The sequence below is a fragment of the Brienomyrus brachyistius genome, chromosome 8 (assembly GCF_023856365.1).
Source record: "Brienomyrus brachyistius isolate T26 chromosome 8, BBRACH_0.4, whole genome shotgun sequence".
Classification (NCBI taxonomy): domain Eukaryota; kingdom Metazoa; phylum Chordata; class Actinopteri; order Osteoglossiformes; family Mormyridae; genus Brienomyrus; species Brienomyrus brachyistius.
Genome location: NC_064540.1, coordinates 13,022,520 through 13,047,702, shown reverse-complemented (window position 1 = coordinate 13,047,702; position 25,183 = coordinate 13,022,520). Strand labels below are relative to the sequence as shown.

General features: G+C 40.4%; 1 protein-coding gene across 1 annotated transcript; it reads right to left on the bottom strand.

Annotated features, from left to right (window-relative positions):
• Nucleotides 1–76: 76 nt before the first annotated feature.
• nucks1a (nuclear casein kinase and cyclin-dependent kinase substrate 1a) lies at nucleotides 77–25,183 on the bottom strand. The gene is made up of 8 exons (XM_049021656.1): nucleotides 24,891–25,183; nucleotides 15,159–15,208; nucleotides 14,843–14,945; nucleotides 9,998–10,044; nucleotides 9,654–9,803; nucleotides 6,036–6,188; nucleotides 5,501–5,644; nucleotides 77–1,414 (listed from the first exon to the last, which is right to left on the bottom strand). Exons 1-8 carry the CDS (start codon nucleotides 24,905–24,907, stop codon nucleotides 1,197–1,199), a joined length of 882 nt encoding a protein of 293 aa, XP_048877613.1. The 5' UTR covers nucleotides 24,908–25,183; the 3' UTR covers nucleotides 77–1,196.

Genomic DNA, 25,183 nt, shown 5'->3' with positions numbered 1-25,183 from the left:
TCTAAAAAAGTGGGTATGGCATAAGGGCCTAGATAGGAGCTTGTTTGCTCTCACAAGTAAAGAGATGGATATGATGTCGATTTTAAATCATGATAGATTTTATTTTTAAAAATAAACTAATATTACTGAAAAAAAATCAAGAAAGAGAAAACACAAAATGATAAACTGCCTGGTACAAAGGAATGAACCACGAGGTACATCTCCCACGCAAGCCATGAGCAGGTGTACCTGAGCTTAGCAGTGCTCTTTGCCCCAGAGATCCAAAGAACATTCACCCAAGTTGAGAACCAGGTCAACAGATTGAATGGATTGTAGAATGCTCAGTTCAGCTTAAGTATGAAAAGGCAGGTAAATTTACTTATGATTAACCATTTAGCAATAACGCTACAGAACTTGTCCTAGTGCGTGATACCATTTTTTTTATGTTCACAATCTAAGAATCATAGCTCCATAATACTTTCACATAAATTGTGTTACGATTCTTAGAAAGGCTGCATCATTTGCTAGCAAAGATAGGAGTTCTTGTAGGATCGAGGCTAGAACGATTCCCAAACTGATACAATTGCAAGCAGGCCAACTACATACTCCCATGCACACATGTAACATATCTAACATTTATATTCAGTTGACTTTAGGATGACTAGCTTTGAAAGATGAAGTAAACATTATACAATTTCTGAGAACCTGTGGGAAACAAAGACATCCTATCTTATCATTATTCTACACAAGATTACATTCATAGAAGCCCACATGTTCTGATACCCTTAATGTTAGAAGGGTAATTAGAAGGATAACAAATTAGCCTCTGTTCATATTCGTTATTAGACTAGATTTAGACACAGCAAAGCCTTGTAATATATTCAACACAAGCTAATGAGCACCTGATTCCCCATAACCCCTGCCCTCCCACACACACACATACCATTCTAAATAAACTGCAATTAAACTTTAACATTAGTTAAGGAAATATGGACCCATTAATTGTTCAGTAAGCTTTAGTGAAGGGTAGCTTAATGATAAACGTGGCGTGTGACTAATAACTAAGACAACACACACGCATATTCTTGTGTGCACCAAAAAGTACTCAGGAATAAACTGGTCCAAACCATTGAGCCAGGCCAACAGGATACTCTAAAGTTCTAAAGGTAAAAAGAATCAAAAAGTGAACGGCCAAACAGACTGCCACATACATCTAACTAGTCTTCCCCAGATGGAGCTTCTTCTTCTGATACATCATCTTCATCCTCTGGTACCTCCTCTGTCTTCTTGGAGGGAGTCTTCTTCTCAAGCTCATCATCTTCATCTTCTCCACTGGGGCTCTCTGGGTTAACTTCCTCTTTAGGAGATGACTTTTCAGTAACCTTCAGACCACTTGGACGCCCCTTGCCTTTAGTTTTTATAGGACTGGGGGAGACTGTAAAGAGAGACCGTGGTGAATAATGGCCCATCATTAGACACATTCCCACCAAAGTTAATAAACCTAGTTCCTGGGCCATCTCGACCTGGATCTTTTGTAGTTTTGCGTGTTGCTTTCCCACTGCGTAACAGGAACTGTCACCTTTATGCTAAATACGCAAAGGAGAGACAAAAGGGCCATAAGTTAAGCTTCACATTATTTCATACCAAACTATACTGCCACCCCAAAACAATGGAGGACAAACAAGTTGTTCTGTTGGTAACTGCGGGGATTTTTAAATATGGCCGTGGGCACCTGCAGTATGCCGGGATGTACTGTGTGTGCCCTTGGCATTTAGACTTTTTTTCACTTGCGAAATATGTGTTTTTTTTATAAACATGTCAACAACTTAAATGTAAAATGAGGTGCAGAGATGAATGATTTTTTCAGTCATATTTTCTCATGATTTTTGAGCAATTACAGTTGTGTATGAGTAACCTTTGGGTAAAATTCTGCAAGCACCCCTAAATTTGGTCAACAGATTGATCTTTTGTTTTCCACAGAATTCAAAAACGAAGTCACAATATTCCACTAATAACTGCTGGCATGTTTTATCACCGACCTCGGCAAAGACATGTTGGTTATCAAATGAATTTTCCAGTACAGAAATATGAAGGCACAAGCTTAAAAAGGTATTCATTAATGTATTTGATGTAAATGAGATAAAAAAATTATTCCATCTCCTCAGTTCCCCTCTGTTAATGCTAGATTTGTTTAACAAATCTGTAAGATTCTGTTTACACTAGATTCGACACAGTGAACACCACGAGACCGGAAAGCGTGCGCATCGAGGACAGCGTCAGTACACACACTGTGTCTGGAGAGGATGTGCGGAAGTGCCTCAGACAGGTGAACACACGCAAAGCTGCAGGCCCTGACGGAATCCCCGGCTGTGTCCTTGAATCATGTGTGGCTCAGTTGGCCGAAGTGTTAACGAACACCTTCAACCTCTCACTCTCCCAGTCTGTAGTCCCAGCCTGCTTCAAAATGGCCACCATCGTCCCTGATCCCAAATCCTCCACTGTCTCATCACTGAACGACTGGAGACCGGTAGCCCTGACCCCCATTGTGAGCAAATGCTTTGAGATGCTGGTCAGGGACCCTCATGGACCCTCTACAATTTGAATACCGCCACAACAGGTCCACTGATGACACCATAGCCCTGACACTACACACTGCCCTCTCACACCTGGAGAAGAGAGACACGTATGTGAGAATGCTGTTTGTAGATTACAGCTCAGCATTCAATACCATCATTCTCTCGAAGCCGGACAGGAAACTGCAGGATTTAGGACTGAGCAGCTCTCTCTGCAGCTGCATCCTCAACTTCATGTCAGACAGGTGCCAGGTGGTCAGACTGGGTAGCATCACCTCATCCTCCATCACAATGAACACTGATGCTCCACAGCAGTGTGTACTGAGCCCTCTACTGTACTCACTCTACACCTATGACTGCACGGCCGCTAGCAGCTCCAACATCATTGCGAAGTTCGTAAACGACACAACAGTGGTGGGTCTTATCACCAATGAGCTATCACCTACATACGTCGGCATATAGGGAGGAGGTCAATGCCCTGACACACTGATGCCAGTATAACCATCTCACCCTCAACGTCGCAAAGACCAAAGAGCTGATAGTAGACTTCCAGAGGTGCAGAGGTGCACATACCCAAATCACCATCAACGGCGCTGCTGTGGAGAGAGTGAGCAGCTTCCGTTTCCAAGGTGTACATTTAGCGGAGGAACTCGCATGGTAAGTTCACACGGTCAAAACAGTGAAGAAGGCGCAACAGCACCACTTCTTTCTCAGGAGACTGAAGAGATTCGGCATGAGCCCCCGCACCCTCAGGACCTTCTACCGCTGTGCCATTGAGAGTATCCTCACTGGATGCATCACTGCCTGGTACGGCAATAGCACCGCCTACAACCGCAAAGCTCTGCAGAGAGTGGTGCAGTATTCTGGAAGGATAATTGGAGGTGAGCTTCTCTCCCTCCAGGACATCTACAGGAACCAGTGTCTGAGGAAAGTCGGGAGGATCATCAAAGACTCCAGTCCCCCCAGTCACAAACTATTTAACCTACTTCTGTCAGGCAGGAGGTATTGCAGTATCCAGCCCCAAACCAGCAGGCTGAGGGACAGCTTTTTCCATCAGGCCATCAGACTGCTGAACCCTGACCACTAGTATTTCATAGACACTTCACTGGCACTTTTCGACACTTCATGCTATCTATACTGCACATAATTGCCTTTTTCATTCATCTATGGACATTCCATACACACACATACTTTGCGGGATATATATAATATATAAATGTATAGTTTGCATTCATATTCACTCATGTGCATATTTATTCTTATGTTTTGGATTTGTATATTTTGTATACCACTACAGCTTGTGAAGTTTGCACACAAGAATTTCACTCACATGTACTGTACCAGTCTACCAACAATGTGATGTGACTAAGTGATTGATTGATTGATTGTTCATATTCATATTCAGCATAGCTTCTAAGATAGTTGGCCACAAGCACCAGTGCTAATCAGCAAATGATTACTGTAAGCCCTGCCTAACAGTTCTTGGTCAAGTGGAAAGTACCTACTCTGGAGTAGGGACTAAAGCTATGTTCCAGAACTGCCCCTGAGGAACTACAATAGGGTTCAGTTCCTGCAGTGAGAATGCGACAGAAGTTCCTGGTTCCTGAAAAGGCATCTGGTTTCTGAAAAAGGCTCCTGTTGTGGAAAAATGGCTACTTTCCTAGAGGTAAATGAATGTAATTATAAATGCTCAATTATAAAATTATAATTAGGGATGTACCAATCCGATGCCTATATCGGATATCGGTCCAATAATGGCTTAAATAGGTGGATCAGATATCAGTAGCATTGAGCCGAACTATGGGACTGATGTATGAGATTAAATCATAAACTTTTTCTGTATTCATACACGTGCTTCTGCTGCGCACATTTGAATCAGCATGTTTTGGTAAGAAAAGTACAAAAACAATTAACAGTATGGAGAGAGTTAACAACAAAATTATTTTGAAAGATGAAGTAAACATGTGTGTGGAGGTAATTCACGTTTCCTGGGCCAACAAGTTCCAATATCTGCAAAGCCAATGTTTCACGGGGAGGCAGCAGCACTGCAAAGTATAACACGACCAACTTAATAAAGCACCTGCATAAGCATCATGCCAAAGAGTGTGAGGAGTCGAACAGAACAAAAACAGGGGATTGTTCGAAGCAGTTAACTCTACAGGCAGCATTGCAAAGATGTGAGAAACTCCCCAGCAATAGTGTAAAAGCGACAAAAATAACAGAAACGGTGCTCAAATTCATTGTTCTGGATGAGTAACTCCTCGCAATTGTAGAAAATGAGGGATTCCGCCACCTGATTGAACACTTTGAACCACGGTAGTTTGCCATCACAGAAAAAATGTTTGCGAGACCATTCTACTCTAAAGTGCACGTGATTTTGCGGGACAATGCTAGCAATATGAAAAAAGCCTTGGATAGCACAGGATTGAATAGCTTAACCTGCATAGTACATACGTTGCAGCTCGTGGTCAACGAAGGGCTACTGTCACAGTGGAGTGTGAGTGATGCTACAGCGAGTTGTAGACAGATTCTTATAACATTACCTAAATTGGAATTTCTGTTACTTTACTGTTACCAGGTTGACAGTGTCACGTTAATAGTAATTTATTTCATACATATTTGGGTGTGCGTGTTTTTTTTTTTTTTTTACATTGTTTTCCAAAATAAGGTATTTAGGTCAAGTATTTAAGCCTGATCTCTCAAATATAATCTCCATCTCCTCTTCATAGTGTGACGTACGTCTTATTAATCACCGGTATCAGATCAGTACTCAGGATCGGCCGATACCCAAAGCCCAGGTATCGGTATTGGTACTGGAACTGAAAAAGTTGTATCAGTGCATCTCTAACTATAAAAAACTATTAAACAGGTTATGCATTAGAATATCATCCCAGAACAAAAAATACATAACAAGTGAAAATGCTATTAAAATTTGAATCAGTAATAACCTGTGGCCTTCAGTCTTGGTTTGGGGGATTTCTTCCTGTCTGGCCTGGTTTTCCTGATGACCTTTTTATTTCTTTTTTTTGACCCGCCATAGTCACTGTCATCATCATCGTCCACCATGAAGTCTTCATCACTTCCAGATTCCTCTGAAACATTGAGAGAAATTAAAAACCCATTTAGGATTTACACACTTTTACACATCAAATACCAATTACAATATAAAATAATCACCATAAGTATTTTCAGTTCAGTATGTGATGATGCAAGAGATCACCTTATAGGGTACTGTAATCAGAGCACCACAGTCCTTGAGGGGAAATGTTCAACTGGAGGAATGTTTCGAGGTAAAATTACACTAGATATAGTCACCATTATTCATTTGACAGAAGTCCAGTACCCCTGGATTTAAGTGCCACATGTCTCGCACGCCAGAGGAAGAAAATGATTCAAAACAATAGTATTCTATTTAATTCAATAGTCATAGTAGTTTACTAGTTTAAAACCATCACAATTAAACCCACAAATCAAGGTCCTTACGGTCGACGCAGGCCTGTTCATCATCATCATGGTCTTCATCCTCACTGCCAGCATCACCCAACAGCATCTCCCTCTGTTTGGACACTGCTTTGGAAGCAGCTTGTCGTACTTGCCGCACTTTCTTGCTTACCTCCAAGTCTTCATCACTGTCATCTGCAGGGACAAGAAAAACAAAATCAGCAGTCAAGTATGCAACGAATCGATTTGTACAACACCTCTCTCTAACAGGAATCATTCCAGATGGTGACACTAACAGTGCAGCTCCATCAGCCATGGAAGAGGCTGGACCGTCAGAAATCAGTAAGATACTTTTGTGGTTGTGTTTAACCGGCTACAGCAAACATTTATTTAGTGATAGTGATATATTATTTCCATGGGCATGGACGTTTTATGACTTTGGAACTATTCCTTTTTAGCATGACCAGATCACACACAATTTGTGTGAACATGACTAGATCATTGTATTTGTGTATCAAGGTTATTTGTGTATTAAGTGGGAGTCTATGCATATCCTATTTGCCAATTAGTTTGCTTTAGTTATGCTTCTCTATGGCTAGGACAGAGATCGGCAACCTTTTTAAAGCAAAGAGCCAATGTTGGACCCAAGATTTACAAAGAGCTACAACGGGTAAAGGAGGAGGATTGATATACGATTTTTCAATGTGATATGTACTTACAAGTAAATTTTTTTTGGGGGGGGGGGGGGGGGGGTATCTCCGGTTTAAATCACTAAGACGTGTAACAGCGCAAAGGTGACTAACAGTACAACACTGATTAGTTCTGTAGTGATAATCTTCACCCTCCTCCCTCCTTTTGTTTTGCTCTGTAGTCGTCTGCTCTTCGCTCTCCACTTCAGTACTGTAACTCTGCTGACCGAGCAGTGCAAAATGTTCTCACCACTCCGAACTCATCTGGCTATGATATGTAAATCGGAGAAAATATTATATTTTTTACGAAGACCTGGGAAGGCGTGGAGACGATTTACTACAAAGAGTATATGAAAGAATTAGGAATTTCAATAAATGTTGAAGCGTACATCAAATCTCAGGTGCTTAAGAAAAATCCAGAAAGCATACCATTTAACCAGAGAGGTCATCTCGTTTTAGCAAATGACTTTGAGGAAGATGTAAATTATGCAGTTAAGACATAACAGAAGAATGCGACGGACTGCCTCATTCACATATAGCTAAAGAAATATCTAAACGAAAAATAATATTAACCCATCTTTACAAAGGCATGATGACATGAAAAAGTGAATTCGTCTATCGTTATAAGAGGAGAATATAAGGAGAATGCACGCAGTGCTCATATAAAAGTAGCAGAGGTAACCTATGACGGAGTAAAAAAGTTTTAGCAAAACAAACTCCCTGCGCTATAATGGCCATATACAGAACTAAAAGTAAGAAGTACCATACTTTTGGTACCTTCTTGAAGTACCAAATTTCTGGTACCTGTTGCGGTGGAAAAGTTCCTTACATGGCATTGCTTCAATTTTGGGGTGATCATTTTTAAAATTTAATTGCTTACAGTTTGGCGCCCACGCAATTCCACTGCAAAGTTTGAAAAAGATCCATCAAATCACCAATCATCTTAACAGGATCAAGTGTCAAAACTGCCCTTTTTGTTGTTACCACTCTATGGGGCTACTTTGACGTTGGGGAAATCCGTTAAAAATAATCAATTATATTTTGTTACCCTTACAATGTCTCCACAAAGTCTAACCAAGATCCAACAAGTGGTATCTTCTTAACAAGCAGAGTGTCTGTGGTGGCTGCAGTGGACTGGTCCCAAAACCATATATATTCCCCAGCACCACAGGAATACAACTACTAAAGTTTACAGTGTTTTTATACTGAATGGGATTAGGGCCACCACTAATGACTCTTTTTCTATGGATTAATCTATCAACTATTCTACCAATTGGTTGATTAATCTGAAAGGTTAATTTTCGTCCACAGAATCATATAGATAAGGCTTTAGATAATGGATGCCAGCATTTTGGCACAATATGAACATTATTTTCACCCACAATTCGATAAACAGATTAATAATACGCTTAAAATATTAATGAGATGCATACTGTGATGCCCAAAATTAGTAATAGGTATCAATTTGGAATATCCTTATGCATATTAAATTCGGTTAGTGGAACACACCACGTGACTGTTTTGATAAATCCTGAAAGCAATAAGTACTTAAGTTGCGGTGAACAAAGGGACCGCATCTTTTCAAAGTGGTATTTCAAAGATATTGTAGTAACATAAGTAAAAAGATGGTGGTGATGTGACAACACTTTTTGCAGATTAAATTCAGTTTTTTGTTGCAAACATAGTTTTCATTTTCATTTCAGTTTTTTTTTTAATTTACTTTCAGTTTTAGTTTACGATAACACTGATCCCAAAAAGCACAAACACATGCACACACCGGCACCAATCAATCAATGCAGAATAAGACCATATTTCAGCCTAAACATTTTCTCAAGCACTTACTCAATGAAAATTTTAAGGTAGCAGGCAGACAACTTTATGGCTTTAATAATGAGTGTATTTAGCATATACAAGGACAGAAGATATTAAAAGCTTTCTATACTAATGGAAATTTAAACATGAATTAACAACACTTGCGGTGGTTTTCCCTATACTGCCCAATGTCCAGAATAGTGCCTGTGTGTTTTCTCTCGTGCATAGCGGTTGTACATAGCGTTCGTATACCACTGAACTTTTCAGTGTACAAACCACCTTTTTATTTTGTGATAATTTGAACTGCTCCCATAATTACATGGCAATATTAAAAAACAATATTTCTTATAATGAATTGAAGCATTATAGAAATCCATCCATCCATTTTCCAAACCGCTTATCCTACTGGGTTGCGGGGGGTCCGGAGCCTATCCCGGAAGCAATGGGCACGAGGCAGGGAACAACCCAGGATGGGGGGCCAGCCCATCGCAGGACACATTCACACACCATTCACTCACACACGCACACCTACAGCATTATACAAATCATAAAGGTAATGTCATAAAAATTATTGAATGCGTCAATTTAAAATATTGATGTTGATGCATTTTGAGCATCAATGTTATAATGTACATTGACTAACTGCAGCAGCCCTAAATGGGATGCAGAAAAACCATTCAAACTATTAAATATTTTTCAGTATTTTCATTCCGATAACTGCATTTGGGCTGTACATGCAGCATAAATTGATATTGAGAGTCTACAATTTATTAAGCAATTTACCATTATCAAGCATTTCGAAAGTGACTAACAAAAAATATTATTGGGCATGAACACCATTTATGCTCTGATTTAGTTTAAGTTTAAGAAAATATGGGTTAGGACTGACTCTGTGACTAGAAGGTCATCAGTTCAACACCTTTGGCCAGCAGAATGATGCCACCGTGGGACCCTTGACCAATACCTTTAACCTCAAATTCTCCAGGGGTTCTGGATGCTGGTTGGTCCTGTGCTCTGACCCCCCAAACTTGAACCTGTCTGTAGCCAACTAACAGACTCAGGTGAAGGAAACCTTTACCTTAAATATTAAAGTTGACAAACATGATCCAGATATTTCCCTACTCAGTTTGTGAGCTCTAGTCTCCATGGTGCTCCATACCTGCAGCCCGCTTTCTCTTTGGTGCCCGTTTACTTGTCTTCTCATTTTTCCCTCTCTTGCCCCTTTTAGTCTTTTTATGATCATAGTCGCTGCCCCCTCCATTGCCATCTTCCTCTGCAAAATCATTATCCTCTTCACTCCCAAAATCATCTAAAAGAGAAGACAAAATGTTGTTCATAACTAGACACCAAAACAGTTGTGCTTCAATGGTTGACAGGACAGACATTTTTCTGGTGGTACCTCAGAAACTTAACTTTCACCATATTGTGACAAGTTTTGAAATAACAACAGTTAAAAATAATACCAAGATATTTCATATGATGTTAACTGAAAAGCAGACCCACCTGCTGAATCGTTTTTGGATTTGGAGTCTTGGTCATCTGAGTTGTCACTAAAAGAGCAGTTGAAGAAGACAGTCAGTGTGAAACATTCTCTAAGGAATTGCTACTGTTTTCCTAAGAGCGCCGAACATGAATGAGACCAAAAAAGAAGGAAGCACGCTGGACTGCTGGCTGGGTCACAGATTATTTGGTGAACAGGTAAAGGACAAGCTAATCAAGGCAAATACACAAGAGACAATACAATTACTCAATTAAACGCAACTACAATTTTTTAAAGCATCAACAAAAATAGCCAAAGCCTTAGTTGTCTGGACACACTTAAAAGTGAATGAAAATGCAACTGTCGGTAAGACTTGCTCAAATATCCAATATACTGCAGATATGTGCCATTTATCCTGAGTGGCATAGCCTAAAACACCAAAATATGAGTGTGTGGCATGGAAATGACCCTTACGCTCATTTCGATATTGACGCAAGTTCTTTTAATTGCATTTCACTACATGTGATATGCCTCTACACAACCAAATGCAATGTTGTGGTCTTCAGAAAGCCAAACACGCAACATGATGACACTTTCACATTTATGTGAAATATTTAATATATAAATTAATATATATTTATATAGTTATGACAGTGAAACCTGGAAGGGTGTTATTGGGAGGAATGGCCTACCCGATCAAAATCAAAGTAGTGATCAGTTATTGATCTTCTACGCTAACCACAGTTTGTCCATGACGAACACCCTGTTCGAACATAAGAGTGCATAATAAGTGCACTTGGCACCAGAGCACCTAAGGGCGCAGTTCAATGATCAACTTTGTAATTGTATCATTGGATTTGCGTCCGCATGTTTCTAATTGTCTCTATTATGGACAGATTTAGACATAGCCAAGCCACAAGGGGGGGGGGGGGGCCGGTTCGGGGCCTCAGAAATGTGTCTTTGCTTTTTATGGATGACGTGGTCCTGTTAGTGTTGTTGGATGGTGACTTGCATGTGAGGTAGCTGGGATGCAGATCACCACCTCCAAGTCTGAAGCCATGTTTCATGACCGGAAAAAGGTGGATTGTCCTCTTCTGATGGGGGATGAGTTGCTGCGTCAAGTGGAGGAGTTTAAGTATTTTGGGGTGTTGTTCAGTGAGGGAAGTTGTTGTCCAGTGATGGAAGTAGTGTTAATTTCGTCAAAGAAAATTGAGGAAAGATTATTTCAGACTAAACTGTAATGAGAACATAAATGGAAAAATGTTTCACAATGAAAATTACGGCAAAATCCCTATTCATTATGCTTTGATGAGTAAAGACAAGACGAAATTGCTGGCTCTGATTGGGGAGATGACCTAGATCACGGTAGCCATCTCAAAGCATTGGTTGGTATTCATTTACATATGCGTAAATCTACAAGTGCACATATCAGTTCTCACGGTCTGCATGCAGGTTTCTCATTGGATGACTTGTTTTTCCCGCTTGGTGCATGTCTGTGCAAATTCCAGCTTCTAGTATAAGTTCACACTACATGATTGTAGCCCTGATTTTCCGCTTACTGAGCGATGTAAAAACATTTTATCTGGTTTTGTGTCATTTGATCATAACTGCATACGGTAGTGCTTATTAGAGGAAAAGGGATCATTAAATCAGAGCTACAAATGGAAATTTAAATAAATTACCTAACAAATTAAGGTAATGCCAACTGTACAAAATTCAAATACTGCATTACACAGTAACACTTCGTTTTGTTGAAGGATTATCATGTTCCTGAAAATGACCAAATACAACCAGGTTTTGCCTGTTGTTAAAAACATTTAGTATGTAACCTGATTTTCTTGCTTTATTTAGTACAGATGCTCCTCTACTTACGAACCTTCAAACTTACGATCGAAGAGGACAGTAAGTCCAAATTGAGTTCTTTGGGCTCCCGTTTCCTGTCCGCAACATCAATTTATTCCACCTAGTACGACTTCTGGCTGCTACTTCTGCTGCACAGCAGCATAGCGTGCATACTCCCAGCATCCTTGCTCTTTGTACTTGCGTATACCCTTAAAATGATGTCGAATAACGACTTACGAACATTTCAAGTTACGAACAGCCTATCGGAACGCAACTTGTTCTTAAGTAGAGGAGCGTCTGTAATTAGAGTGATTGCACAGCTGCTTCTTTTTCAGGTTATGGACAGTTGGTGAAACTGGTGCTGATCGGGTCAGGTTGGGGAGCATGCACTGATGCAGTATGTTACCGCACCCACCACACAGCAAAACTCCTCAGGACCCTGGCCAGAGATCCCCCAGGCAGATACACAGTCCAGCTCCATGCTCCAGAGATGGCTATCCATCTGCTGTAGCCAGGTGCTATGTGGGCATCCGCTTAGCCTGGTCCAGCCACTTAGGTGCCCAGCAATGAGGATCCTGCGAGCTGGTTCGCCCTCAGGGAAATGCACCACATGGCCGTAGTGCCATAACTGATGCTCCTTCACAATGCAGGTAAAGTACCTCATTCGGGACTCCTCTAGCAACCACTCATTCAACACAAAGTCAAACCAGCAGTACCAATGTATTCTCTGAAGAGACACATTACGAAAGAAGTCCAGTCTTCATCTCAGCTCACTGGATAGCATCCATGTCTCACAGCCATACAGCAAGACAGGAAGCACCAGGACTCTAAAGACTTGGACCTTCGTCCTCTTGCAAAGATATCGGGAGGGCCACACACCCCTTTCCAGCGACCTCATGACCCCCCATGCTCTTCCAATCTGTTTGTTGACTTCATAGGAAGAGTCACCAGAAACATGAATGTCACTGCCAAGGTAAATGAACTTCTCAACAAGGTTGACATTCCCCCTGCGGAGAGACACACTACTGAAGGCTGTGCCTAAGAAGTCGTTAAATTCCTGGATCTTGGTCTTTATCCAGGATACCCGCAATCCCAGACACTCAGACACCTCGCTCAGTCTCTTCAGCCTCAATCAGAGCCTCTACTGACTCTGCTAAGATCACAGTATCATCGGAAAAGTCAAGATCAGTAAATCTTTCTTAACCAACAGACGCCCCACAGCCGCTAGACCCCACGACCCTGCCCAACACCTAGTCCATACAAGCATTGAACAGAGTTGGAGCAAGAACACATCACTGGTGAACCCCAAAATTAACTGAGAAGAACACAAAAGTTATCCCTCCACTTTGTACAGCACTTACAGTACCAGTGTACAGGCCAGCCATGACATTCAGTAACTTCAAGGGGATCCCGCGAAGTCTCAGAATGACCCACAGGGCAGTAGTCTAGTTTTACGCCTAAGAAGTCTACCATCAACCGTATCCTTGCACTCGGGGTTCTCATTCAGCACAAGCGCAAATATCAGCAGAGGTTCTTTGCAGCCTTTGTCGATTTTCATAAAGCATCCATCTTAGTTGATCCAAGCTGAACCTTCAGAGTAGCAACAAGAAGTCTGTCGTCAGAATTCAAAAACTGGGCACTTCTGTAGACCTTGCAGATCTGCCGGAGCCTCCAGCATCTGTCCACAAGGATGTGATCGATTTCCTTTGCCACACCCACCAGTATTGGAGTACTAAGTCCAACGATGCGGCTCGGGGTATTGGAACCTGGACCCAGCAACCTGTAGCCCCTGACCTTTCGCAAAGTCAAGGAACATGGAGCCACTTTCACCCAGGTTTCCAGACCCATGGGGACCGGTACAATCCTCATAGCCAGCCCTGTCAGTGCCAATGGTCACACTGAAGTCACCCATGACCTGAGCAGTGTCACCTCCTGGGCATCCTTCAACCACCAAGTGAAGTTGCGAGTAAAATGTTTCCCACAATGAGACATCACTCACTGCATTTGGAGCACACACCAAGACAACAGGCAAGACACCCAAGCAGTGCCTTAGCCTGAGTCTCATAATATGCTTGTTGAAAGGAGTGACATCAGACACCACTGTAAGAAGCTGATCCACTACAGCAACAGTTACTCCCTGAGTATGGTAGGTGAGAGATCGACCAGAACAAAAGTAGGTATACCCACCTACAGATATCTGGCCACTACCCAGTCTGCGTACCTCAGAGAGTGCGACCACCGAAATGAGGAGTTTATGAAACTCCCCCGACAGCAGAGGAAGATGGTAATTTTGCTGGAGAAACAAGACATTCCAAGCACCTATCTGGATGGGCCGCCTCAAACTGGGACTCAAGCACCGCCATGCAGCAGGCGACGCCTCAGCACCACACTAGCTCTGATCCCCAGCAGACTTGACCCTATTAGCTCCCCAACCGTTTCAACTCTTCCAGGGAAGAGGCTCCCGAAGGCTTTCCCCCATCCCCTTCATGGTGCGTGCAGCCTTCCTGCAAGCTACTCCCACGGAGAGCAAAAGAATATTTAGCTTGTTTTAATTGAGCAGTTGTGAGTTGTTTTACGGTGGCTGGAGTGCCAATCCCGCCACTAAACCCCAAAAAATTTCCCTGCAAGTTGGAGGATCGCTTGCAGGGGCAGATATAGTTTAATGTCAGACCCAAGACTTGTGCTGTGCTGATGAGGGGAGAATTTGGGTAACTTAAAACTTATGCAACCTGATGAGAGAATAGATCCTTGTGTGATATAATGTATAATAAAGCTACCTATAGCTATATATAAAGAAATGTAGACCACACACACAAAAAATAAAACTAAACTTTCAGGCCATTACTGAATCAGGCTGAACTTGCATTTATATTGTTGTGTTATTTCTAATGATATTTTTAAGGTTGTGTCTGTCTATATGGTCATAATACTGAAGGGTAAATCAGAATGACATAACATTGCAGCTGATTCACTTGGATGCCACTATTGACACCTTTTAAATCTAAGTTATTGGTCAGGCATCTCACCTGTCTTCCTGAGAGTTCTTCCCCCCCCTCTTCTTGTGTTTTACTTCTCTGGGTGGAGCACGCATCTTCTTGGGCCTCTCAGACTCTCTGCCATAGCCTTCATCTTTGTGAAATAAAAGCAAAAATGAACACATTCCATTTGCACACCACCAAGCATGAAAAAAACAAATAAAACATGATGCCATTGTTAGAATTGTGTCTTTTGCAGTGCCATCTATTTTAATGTCAAACGTTGTTCGAAATTTGGCTTAAGGTTTGGTGATCATAGAGTGCTTAAAAAGCCGTTATAAAAAGTTTCCTGTGTAAAGCTGCTTACCTCCATCATCTGATTCTTGGAACTGAGAGTAATTCACGACTTTCCTGTTCCTGTAGAAAAACAAATTAATATTTTAAAATAATAATCATCATATTTTTGTTGTCTGTGGAAACAAAACTGAAGGAATTCTAATTACAATTTAAATAAGTGCATTGCACTTAAACAACAGCATTGCATTCCCTGCCCATCTATTCCATACTGATCCCTCATTCACCAGCTTGAACAATTCCCCACCAATTACATGGTTACTTGTATTTGGTAGTCCTGAAAAGGATTACATCAGGCACCTAACAAGCACTGAACCAATTACACATAGTAAACGCAAGGTTGTCAGACGCCGTTTTGTAAGATGCATACACGGTGGGAGATTTATGTAAGCTAATTACACAAGGATCGGACCTGGTACACACAACACATGGGCAAACTCATTCACAACAATAAGGAAATGTAACCATTAACAATAACAACACAACGGCTATTTATTTCCTTCGTAGCTTTAAGAGAGATGAGGGATATTATTAGCCAACCTTTAACTTTACTATTCCAGAAATCGTTATCTACTGGTGGGGTATCTTATGACTGGCTTATATAACGCCCATATTCAAAAAAGGAGATAGAAGCAATCCAGCAAACTATTGTCCAATCAGTTTAACTAGCATTACTGGAAAAATAATGGAAGCTATAATCTAAGTGAAAATGGTAGATTACCTGGATTCAAATAACATTCTGAGGGATGGCCAACATGTATTTAGGAGAGGTTGATCCTGTTTAATTTACTTCTTTGAGGAAGGTACAAGAGAAATTGATCACAAAAAGGCCTAAAATGTGATCTACTTAGATTTCCAGAAGGCCTTTGATGTTGTCCCCCACAAACGGCTCTTGCTTAAGCTCAAAGCTGCAGGGATTTTAGGATCTGTAGTAGCTTGGATCGAAAACTGTGTGTGTAGTAACCTCACTAAACTAAAGACATTTCAATTGCATAAATTAATATTCATGCTTCAAAGAATTAATCAATTACAAACTATGAACATATTTATTTTGCACTGAATGCTGACATTCCAACAATGCACAATATAAAATAAAATTCTAAATATGTTTTACCTTGCCCCACTCCTGAATAGCCTACAGGCCTATAACTGACTGCTGAAACATTGTAAAATTAAATATCTTCCCTCATAAAACACAAAGTGCATTAAAGTGTATTTTAACATTCTCTGTAGGACCACCACAACAAAGTGCATTCAGATCAGGTGCTTTAAAAACTGCTGAAAGATTGCCATAGCCTTCAACAACAACAAATGCACCAGGAAAAGCATACATATGTGCAAAATGAATAAATCCAAATAAGCCTAGTCTATTTCTTGAGGAAACGTGGAAGGTTCTACTTAATGAACAGTAGCTTCTCTGCTTTATCGCGGTGAAGTCTGTTCCTCTTCTCATAGAGAACATGAGATGCAGCACTGAACAGTCTCTTGCTGTCAGTGCCTGTGCACGGAGCAGACAAGTACTTGCATGTCATCTTTGTCAGGTCAAGAAAGCGGCCTTGGTTATTTGGTTAGTATGCAAGTGGGTCATCACTTACGGGGATGGGGACTTCTGAGAGATAACTATCTAACTGGTGAGCAGTTGAACTTGCCATCTGCCTGGCATTTGAGACATTTGAAAGATTTGAGAAATTTTATTTAAATAGGGCTAGTGCATGAATGAACATTTTGTAAATTTTTAATAATTGCTAGATCTGTTATCCCTTGGCAAAAAAATTAAATCATCTGACAGTCACATATAGAGCAAGTCAGAACAGAGTAGCCTGCCTATTATTTGGGATACTCTCTTGGAGGATCTCATCGAACATACCAAACAACAAGGCTGCATGCCCCTCATATGGTGTAGACAGACAAGCCATATTTTCTGAGCTCTGCGCTCCCTCTCATGTGCTTCTCCATCTCCATGCGGGTTCTCCATATCCAACGCAGCCTGCATCATTTCTCGTGCGCGCTGCTTTATCTCCACATCCAAGTAATGATCTTTATCAAGTACAGTTGTGATGAAGTGCAGGGGATCCAAGTAGATCTCAGTAAAACGTGTGTTAAAAAGACACTAAGAGCATCAAGTTACACTGCCCGCCAGTGTTGAGCAGTTGTTTGTTTTCCTCGTGTCTCTCTACCAAATGTGAATATCTGTTCTTTTTAGCAAACCGGTTCATGTGGCTCAGCTCACCAATTAGAGTCGGCTCTTTCGGCTCCTAAACGGCTCTTTATTAAAAAACCGCCCATCTCTTTGTTTAACCTGATGCTGATTAGTGTGACCTGATTTGAGCTTATTAAAAATAAAACGCCGTCTTGTGGGCGGGCTTTTTCGGAAGACAACGTGTTCCGGCCAATGTTGTCCTTAATGTTTAGGCAGCTCAAAAACCCGGACAATTCTATAAACATTAATAAAACGGCTCTTGAACAGGAGCCGGCTCTCATCGTTCACTAAAAAGAGTCGGCTCAAAGAGCTGTCTTGTTTGCGAATGACACATTACTGGTAATGAGGCGTGAAATCTCGTGTCAGTGGGCTCTTTGCACGTCAGCTTCCGTGTTTATGTAAATTAGGCTCGCTCATTTCCGGTTTGTGAAAAATTACATGGATTTACAAAAGCTGTAAACGGCTTCTCCAAAGTACCAACGAGTAAATTAGAGAAGGGCTTTAAGATGTTTGCCTTGTCTTACAATCATGGATAAGAAGAGGAGTTTTATTCGTTGAACTTTGTGGCTGGCGTTAGACTGAGGCATGAAGAAGAAAAAAAAATCGGTTATGATGATCATCCAATTATAAATTATCAATTTCGTCCAGGCAGACGTGTTCACTATAAGTGGTAAAGTGTGGCAATAAATTATATGAATATGATTATATGCAATAAATTATATTTCTTATTCATAATTATATATAATTATAATTATATAATTTCTTACTTATTATATTCTTGCCAGACTAAAGCAGCTACGGATTTGCATATGGCCTGTTGAGGCACCTGCTTTTATTCATATGGAGTGTTTTGTTGTTAGTTAGGACCTTTGTAAACAAAAAGTGCTAACTGGAATTTTTGCCCGTTTTCCCTGTATGAGTCTAATGTTAATATTTTAAGGGCGATTTTGTTTACAGAGACTTCATAATCTGTCTCCTACAGATGTCACAGAAGCACTTTGCACTGAAAAAAAATGGTCAGCTGAGTCATCCCCCTATCCACAGGTGTGCATCACATACAATTAGCCTAATTTCCACTGGTCATATTGAGAAATATGTAACTTCCAATGCAAAAATTAAAGCTGTATATAGGATTAGCCTTGCAAAATGCACAGCTCTTTGGACAAAGGCAAGCTGATCAACATATGCAGCAGAACAAGTACAGAAAGCCAGCCAGAGATAGCTTCTGGTACCATCATGCACAAGGTGGAATTCCTTTTACGAGGCTATTTCTAGAATCACAGAAATTCCCTTGAATGAGCTGAATAGCTTGTGCACCAAGCTTAGAGTTAAGTGCTTCAATGAAAAGGAATACCAGTTCTTGCATGAGTACTGCATCGTAATGAAGCCCCTTACAGCTGCGCTGGACATTTTACAAGGGGATGACTGTTCTTATGGGGCTTTGTTACCCACGCTCAAAGTCCTGATGGCAGACCCTTTCTTTGAAAGGCAGCCTCTCCAGAATGACAGCTGACAGATGTCATTGTCAAGCTATGTTCCTATACATACTGCAGTATACTGTAAGGAAGTCAGTAAAGGTAAAAAAAAATGTTAATATATTTAACAGCGTCACAGCAAAGATTAAATCAAACTACTAGTTTGAGTAAATCACAACAATGGTTAGTATACTGTATGTTGTTCATCCCACAAAAGGCAGATTGTTGGACTACAGTAAATACCCTGCACTGTAGCCTAAATAGTAAAGTCTAATTATACAATTACAATATATATGTTTATGTTATTTTCAGGCCATCTAGACTCATTTTGCAGATGTACTGGGCAACAAAGACACACTTCTTGCTGCTGTCAGTTGTCCAAAATTCAAACTTCAATGGTTAAGGGATGAGGGTGAGGAACGTGAAGGAGCTTCTGACAGCAGTGTGGCACAGTTGCTCCTGTAGCAGAAGAAACTGCCAGTGAGCACACAATGTCAGCCATACCTGGCGATGGAATGGACTTTTTTGGTTTTGAAATCGAGTGTGAGGAGATCTACTCTGCAGAAAAAGAAGTTGTGGACTATTTGAGGTCAGGGGAGTATGAACCAGAGACTCTGACCCAATTCTCAAACATCAAGAAAATTTTCTTGAAGTACAACACTCCTACTCCATCTAGTGACCGCATGGGGAGGCTTTTTAGTTTGGGCAGTTTGGTCCTCACACCCAATTTTCATGTTTTTGGACAGTGCAAGTTAATTGCTGGATCCTTTGACATGGCACTTCATGCAGAAGCAATTGTCACATTGCAAGGACTGCATAACATAATCTGCTGCAATTTTAATGATGGTTCATTTTCAGCATTATCTAGTATAGAGTTTTTTTTTTTTTTTTTTTAAATCTGTCTGAAGTTTGCCGGCAATGCTTTGGAATGAGCACTGCATACAAAGATGAGTGAAGAGGAGAAAGGCGAACAAGAACTGGTCACAAAAAGCCATTCTTATTCTGCTGTATGGAAATATTTTGTATTTTATAGTGACAATGAGCAAAAGGAAGTGATTTGCTGGCGCTGCTTTCTGTCTGGTGGGACAACTCTCAGCAACAGCAAGTTATTCAACACTGTTGGTAGATAAGATAAAGATAGATAACTATATAGTAGGGCTGGCAAACAAAAAATGATCAAAATGAAATTCAGAACCTCTAATCGATGTAATTTCGCCCATGTTGGTTCCTTTTTTTTTTTTTAAATTCTGTTAATAGTTACAAAAAACACGTATGTACACGTACATGTGACAGACATGTACTGTCTCTTTAAAAACATACTATTGCGTGGTTGTCATGTGACTCCTCCACATCCAGTCTGTCACTTAGAAGCAACATGGAAAACTCCAGCAGCTTATACCAAAGAAAAATGCCCTTCCTGTTGTTTGGACACATTGCGGCTTTAGTGAGGACGACACTGAACAAAAAGAGGTCAAATGTAAACCTTGTGAGAAAACAGTTTCAGCTACCAAAGGAAATGGCGACAAAAAATTTCAGCTACCGAAGGTAATACCACCAATCAGTTTCAACACTAGCAATATATAAAATACAATGGAAATCCCTTACAGTGATCATGGTTATAGAAATAAACTGCTTCACAAAGCTTGGGACAGAATCATTCCTGTACAAATACTGTTTAAATAGTTCACTTCTAGTAATCAAGCAGTCAATTCACAGTGCTCATTTTGAGTCTTTTCATATATAACATATGGAGGGAAAAATGTTTTTTTTAACTTGCCTACTTGCCTTGTGGTCACCTGTCTGTTTCTCTACCTGAGGCTAATGCTCAATGTGCAGAAAACATGACAGGAAAAAGTAATTTCTCAATTACAAATATAGGCTCATCAAAGTTCATGATAAACTGCCAAAAACAACTCAATGAGATGCAGGATTATATACAATTCAGTAATGTAATTTGTGCAGCACTGTAATTCGGGTAAAGCATTTCATACAGCTGTATTGTATTATGACAGCGTCAAAATCTTGTAAATAGCGACCCTGTGCATTTCATTACCTTATATTTACGTAAAAAAATAATAAATGTCAATTAGATGGGAATCTGCCCAAGACATGAGGGGGGGAAAAAAAAAAACGGTTATAGTGATCATCTCCTTATAGTGATTTCACCCAGACAGACGTGATCACTATAAGTGGTTTGTTTGCAAGAAATGTAACCTATTTATTGTCTACTTTTTTTTAACGGAACTTGCTTTTTACATTAAAACTGCAACCTTTTTCATAATACGTTTTAATTTCCAGAGATTTGTTTTGATTTCAGTTTGAAATATTCACTAACCATAAATGGTTTGTCTGTTATTTGCTTCAATTATTTTTAACTCATAGTCTCTCATTAGAAAAAATATCCCAGCTTCAATAGTTGAGCATATTTACAGTACAAACCTTGTTGAGGCATTTCCTTAGTTAATTTGTAGTTATTTAATTATGCTCATTTAGTTCACTCATTTATAGCTATCATATTTCTTATTTTCATGCTTCTTTCTGTCTTTGCTACTTGCTCATCATGTTCTTTGCCTCTCATACAACTTACTCTCACCAAGGCTGTCTGACCCCCTGGCTCCAGGAGTCTGTACGAAGAGTCTCAGTGGGGGCAGAAACAGACACAGAACCCGCCGTGTGTAAACATCTTTCCGTAGCATCTTCATTCTGTCTTAATAAACTGCTTAAGCTTAAGGAACCTGCCTCATCATCCAACTCATTCAACCAGAGGTTTCACTGAAGAAATCTATCATTGTCAATGAAATATGAGAGCAAAAATACAAAATAATCATTCATTAATTGTAATCAAAGTAAAATGTTCAATTAATCGTTATATTGATTGGAGGTCATATCACCCAATCCTACTACACAGCCAAATGTAGAACTTATTTTACAACTTCTAAATATAGCAATGATCTTTTTCTAGTCTCGCTCAGACCTATTCAAAACATGCAATATGTTAGCAAAAATTGTTAACTGGTTATTATGTACCGTTTTATGTAAAATGATGTGGCTAAGTAACAGGGTAACCAATTTAGCAGTGATTATTTTTGACATACAGGAATCACAATAAGCAAAATAATTTATGTCAAAGTGATGACAAAGTCAGGCTAGGCTACTTCGAAAGGCTAAATTGGACATACACTATATTGCAAAAATATTGGGACACCTGCCTTTACACACACATAAACTTTGATGGCATCCATTTTTAATACGTGGGCTTTACACGGAGAGTAGGCCCACCCTTTGCAGCTATAACAGCTTCAACTCTTCTGGGAAGCCTGTCAACAAGGGTTAGGTGTGTGTCTATGGAGATTTTGAACCATTCTTCCAGGAGAGCATTTATGAGGTCAGACACTGATGTTTGATGCGATGACCTTGCTCACAGTCTCCACTCTAAGTCATGCCAAATGTGTTCTATCAGGTTGAGGTTAGGGCTCTGTGCAGGCGAGTCAAGTTCCTCCACATTAGACTCGCTCATCCACGTCCTGATGGACTTTGTTTTGTGCACTGGTGCACAGTCGTATTGGAACAGGAAGGGGCCATCCCCAAACTGTTCCCACAAAGCAGGGAGCATGAAATTGTCCATGCTGCAGCATTAAAATTCCTTTCACTGGAACTAAGGGGCTAAGCCCAACCCCTGAAAAACAATCCCATCATAATCCCCCCTCCACCAAACTTTATACTAGGGATGCACCGATTTAACTTCTTCAGTTCCGATACTGATGCCAATACCTGGACTTTGGGTATCAGCCGATTCCGAGTACCGATCCAATACCAGTTATTAATTAATAAGACGTATGTGACACTTTGTAGATTATATTTAAGGAGACATCAGGGTTAACTCTTGTATTTTTGTCACTAATGTTAATGGTTGCATTTCCCTATTGTCGCACGTGTTTGGCCGCGTCTTGTGTGTACCCGGTCCGATCCTCACATGTCTGTAGCGTGTGTAAATCTTCCAGTGTGTGTGCAACTTGCAGTTCGGTGTCTGACAACCTTGTATTTCCCATCTGTGTATTTGGGTTCAGTGCTCGTTGGGTGCCTGGTACATACGCCCCGCCGGTGCTATACTAGCATTAAAAAAGGAATCTGGTTGAGAGATCCGTTCGTCGACCAAATTTTGTACACGAACCAATGCATTTTCAACGAAATTTTTGGTTGTGAACCAAATTGTTTGTAGACCACAGCATTCATGAACCACAGGCACCACTGTACAATACAAGTGTATTAGATGAAAACACTGCACGCTGAGTCTCGCATGCCATGTCCAATCAGTGTGCAGTTAAAACTCAAAAGCGATAATGGGCACACAGAGTTTCAGATGTCAGCAGTGATGCTAATCGCTGGTACATCTTTTAACATTTTTGATACATGTTCGCATACTTTTTTCTACAGCTCAGGTAGGGTGGACACAGAAGAATATTTCCGTGATGGCAAACTGTACTGTGGTTCAAAGTTTTCAATCAGGTGGCAGAATTCCTCATTTTCTACAACTACGGTGGGTAGCTCATCCAGAACAATGACTTCGAGTACCTTTTCTGTTATTTTTGTCGCATTTACATTATTGCTGGGGAGTTTTGCACACCTTCAAATGCTGCCTGTAGAGTTAACTGCTTCAAATAATCCCGTTTTTGTTTTGTTCAACTCCTCACACTCTTTGGCATGACACTTCTAGAGGTGCTTTATTAAGTTGGTCGTATTATACTTTGCAGTGCTGTTGCAAACAGCCGTGGAACTTGTAGCAAGCATGAAATACCTCCACACAGATGACATTTTGTTGCTAGCACCCTCCATACTGTTAACTGTTCTTGTAGCTTTTCTTAGCAAAACGTGCTGGTTTAACTGTGCGCCACTTATGCATAACAGACTTTGAGCGCGCTTGACGTAGCTTCCGCACATGTACAAATACAGAAAAATCTCATAGATCGGCCCAATGCTACCGATATCCGATTGCCCATCACTTTAAGCAATACAGCTGAACTACTGAACATGAAGTGCACACACAAACATTAAAAAATGTTACAAACAGTGAAAGACATTACAGTCGAAAAACTACATATAAAGCTAACCTTACTGGCGAATTTTAATTAATATTTTACTGTTTGTCTGTGCACTTCACATTCAATAGCACAGCTGTATTGCTTATATATTGCATATTTCTGCGTTATTTATTGTATAAAATGCAAAAGACCATAGATCAGATACCTCAAACAGGAGACAGAAAAGGCTAGGTAGACCAGAGACAAAATGTGCTACGCAAGTATTTTTTTTTTATTTCATATTTGGCACGTAATGGAGATTATGACTGAAAAAAGAATTTGGCTCCTAAATATTTTTGGTTCAGGATCCAATAACTTTTTTTTTTTTTTTGGAGCCCTGCTGAAAAGAAGCAAAGGGGGTGTGGCAACCTAGAGAAACACTGCCCTATCTGGCCTCGCTACAGATACATTAATTTACTGCCATAAAAATTACAGGTCCTTTCTCCCCCCACTCGACACATTATACTGTCCTCTGCTATTCCCCCTTACTCACTATTCCATCACTGCAGGACAATATGCCACAAAATGGTTTAAAGACAAACGAGTGTGCTGTATTGTACTGCAGAACACAAACAGGGCTAAAACGTCTCGTCAAGGAACTAATAATCAGGTAGTATCCAGTCTTAGGATTATATTGCTATTCCTGCCGTTCGAATGAATGGGTAATTCTTTCCCCCTTAAAATTTAGTTTACTGTTGCTTCATATATGTTATTTGGTGTCTGTTATACGTACGTAAGTCGCATCCAGGTGCTACGGTCTTTCACAACTACACATGCAATGAAGCCCGCGCAAAATGCAAGTAGCTGGCTAACCAGCTATGCCTACAGCGAAAGGGCCAGTGTTAAAACGTATGCAGTACAGCACGAAAAGGTCGTTTTTTTCGAATAAAATTCACGTATTTTTTGCAAACAACACAGCATTAACGTACGCAGCCATAGCTTACAACGTGCATGCAATGGGCCACACCAACACAAAATACAATCGTACGTACCTCACCGGTCTTGACATTTTTCAGAAATGCTCAGGCTGGAGACTGTAGTACTATAAAATAAAAATCACAAGGGCAATTTGAAAACAATAGAGTTTTCAATTGTATTACTATTGGGAAGCAGACACGCGTTGCCAGGTATTACCAAAACCCACACGTAAAATGAAAACAAATAATAAAAAACGTATTTAAAGACAGGAATTTAGTTTAATTTTACCAACAGCTACACAAAATGGTGAATAAAACAAACTGAAACTGCAGGTTCTGCGCAACCTAGTAGCTCAGCACGAGGCGTG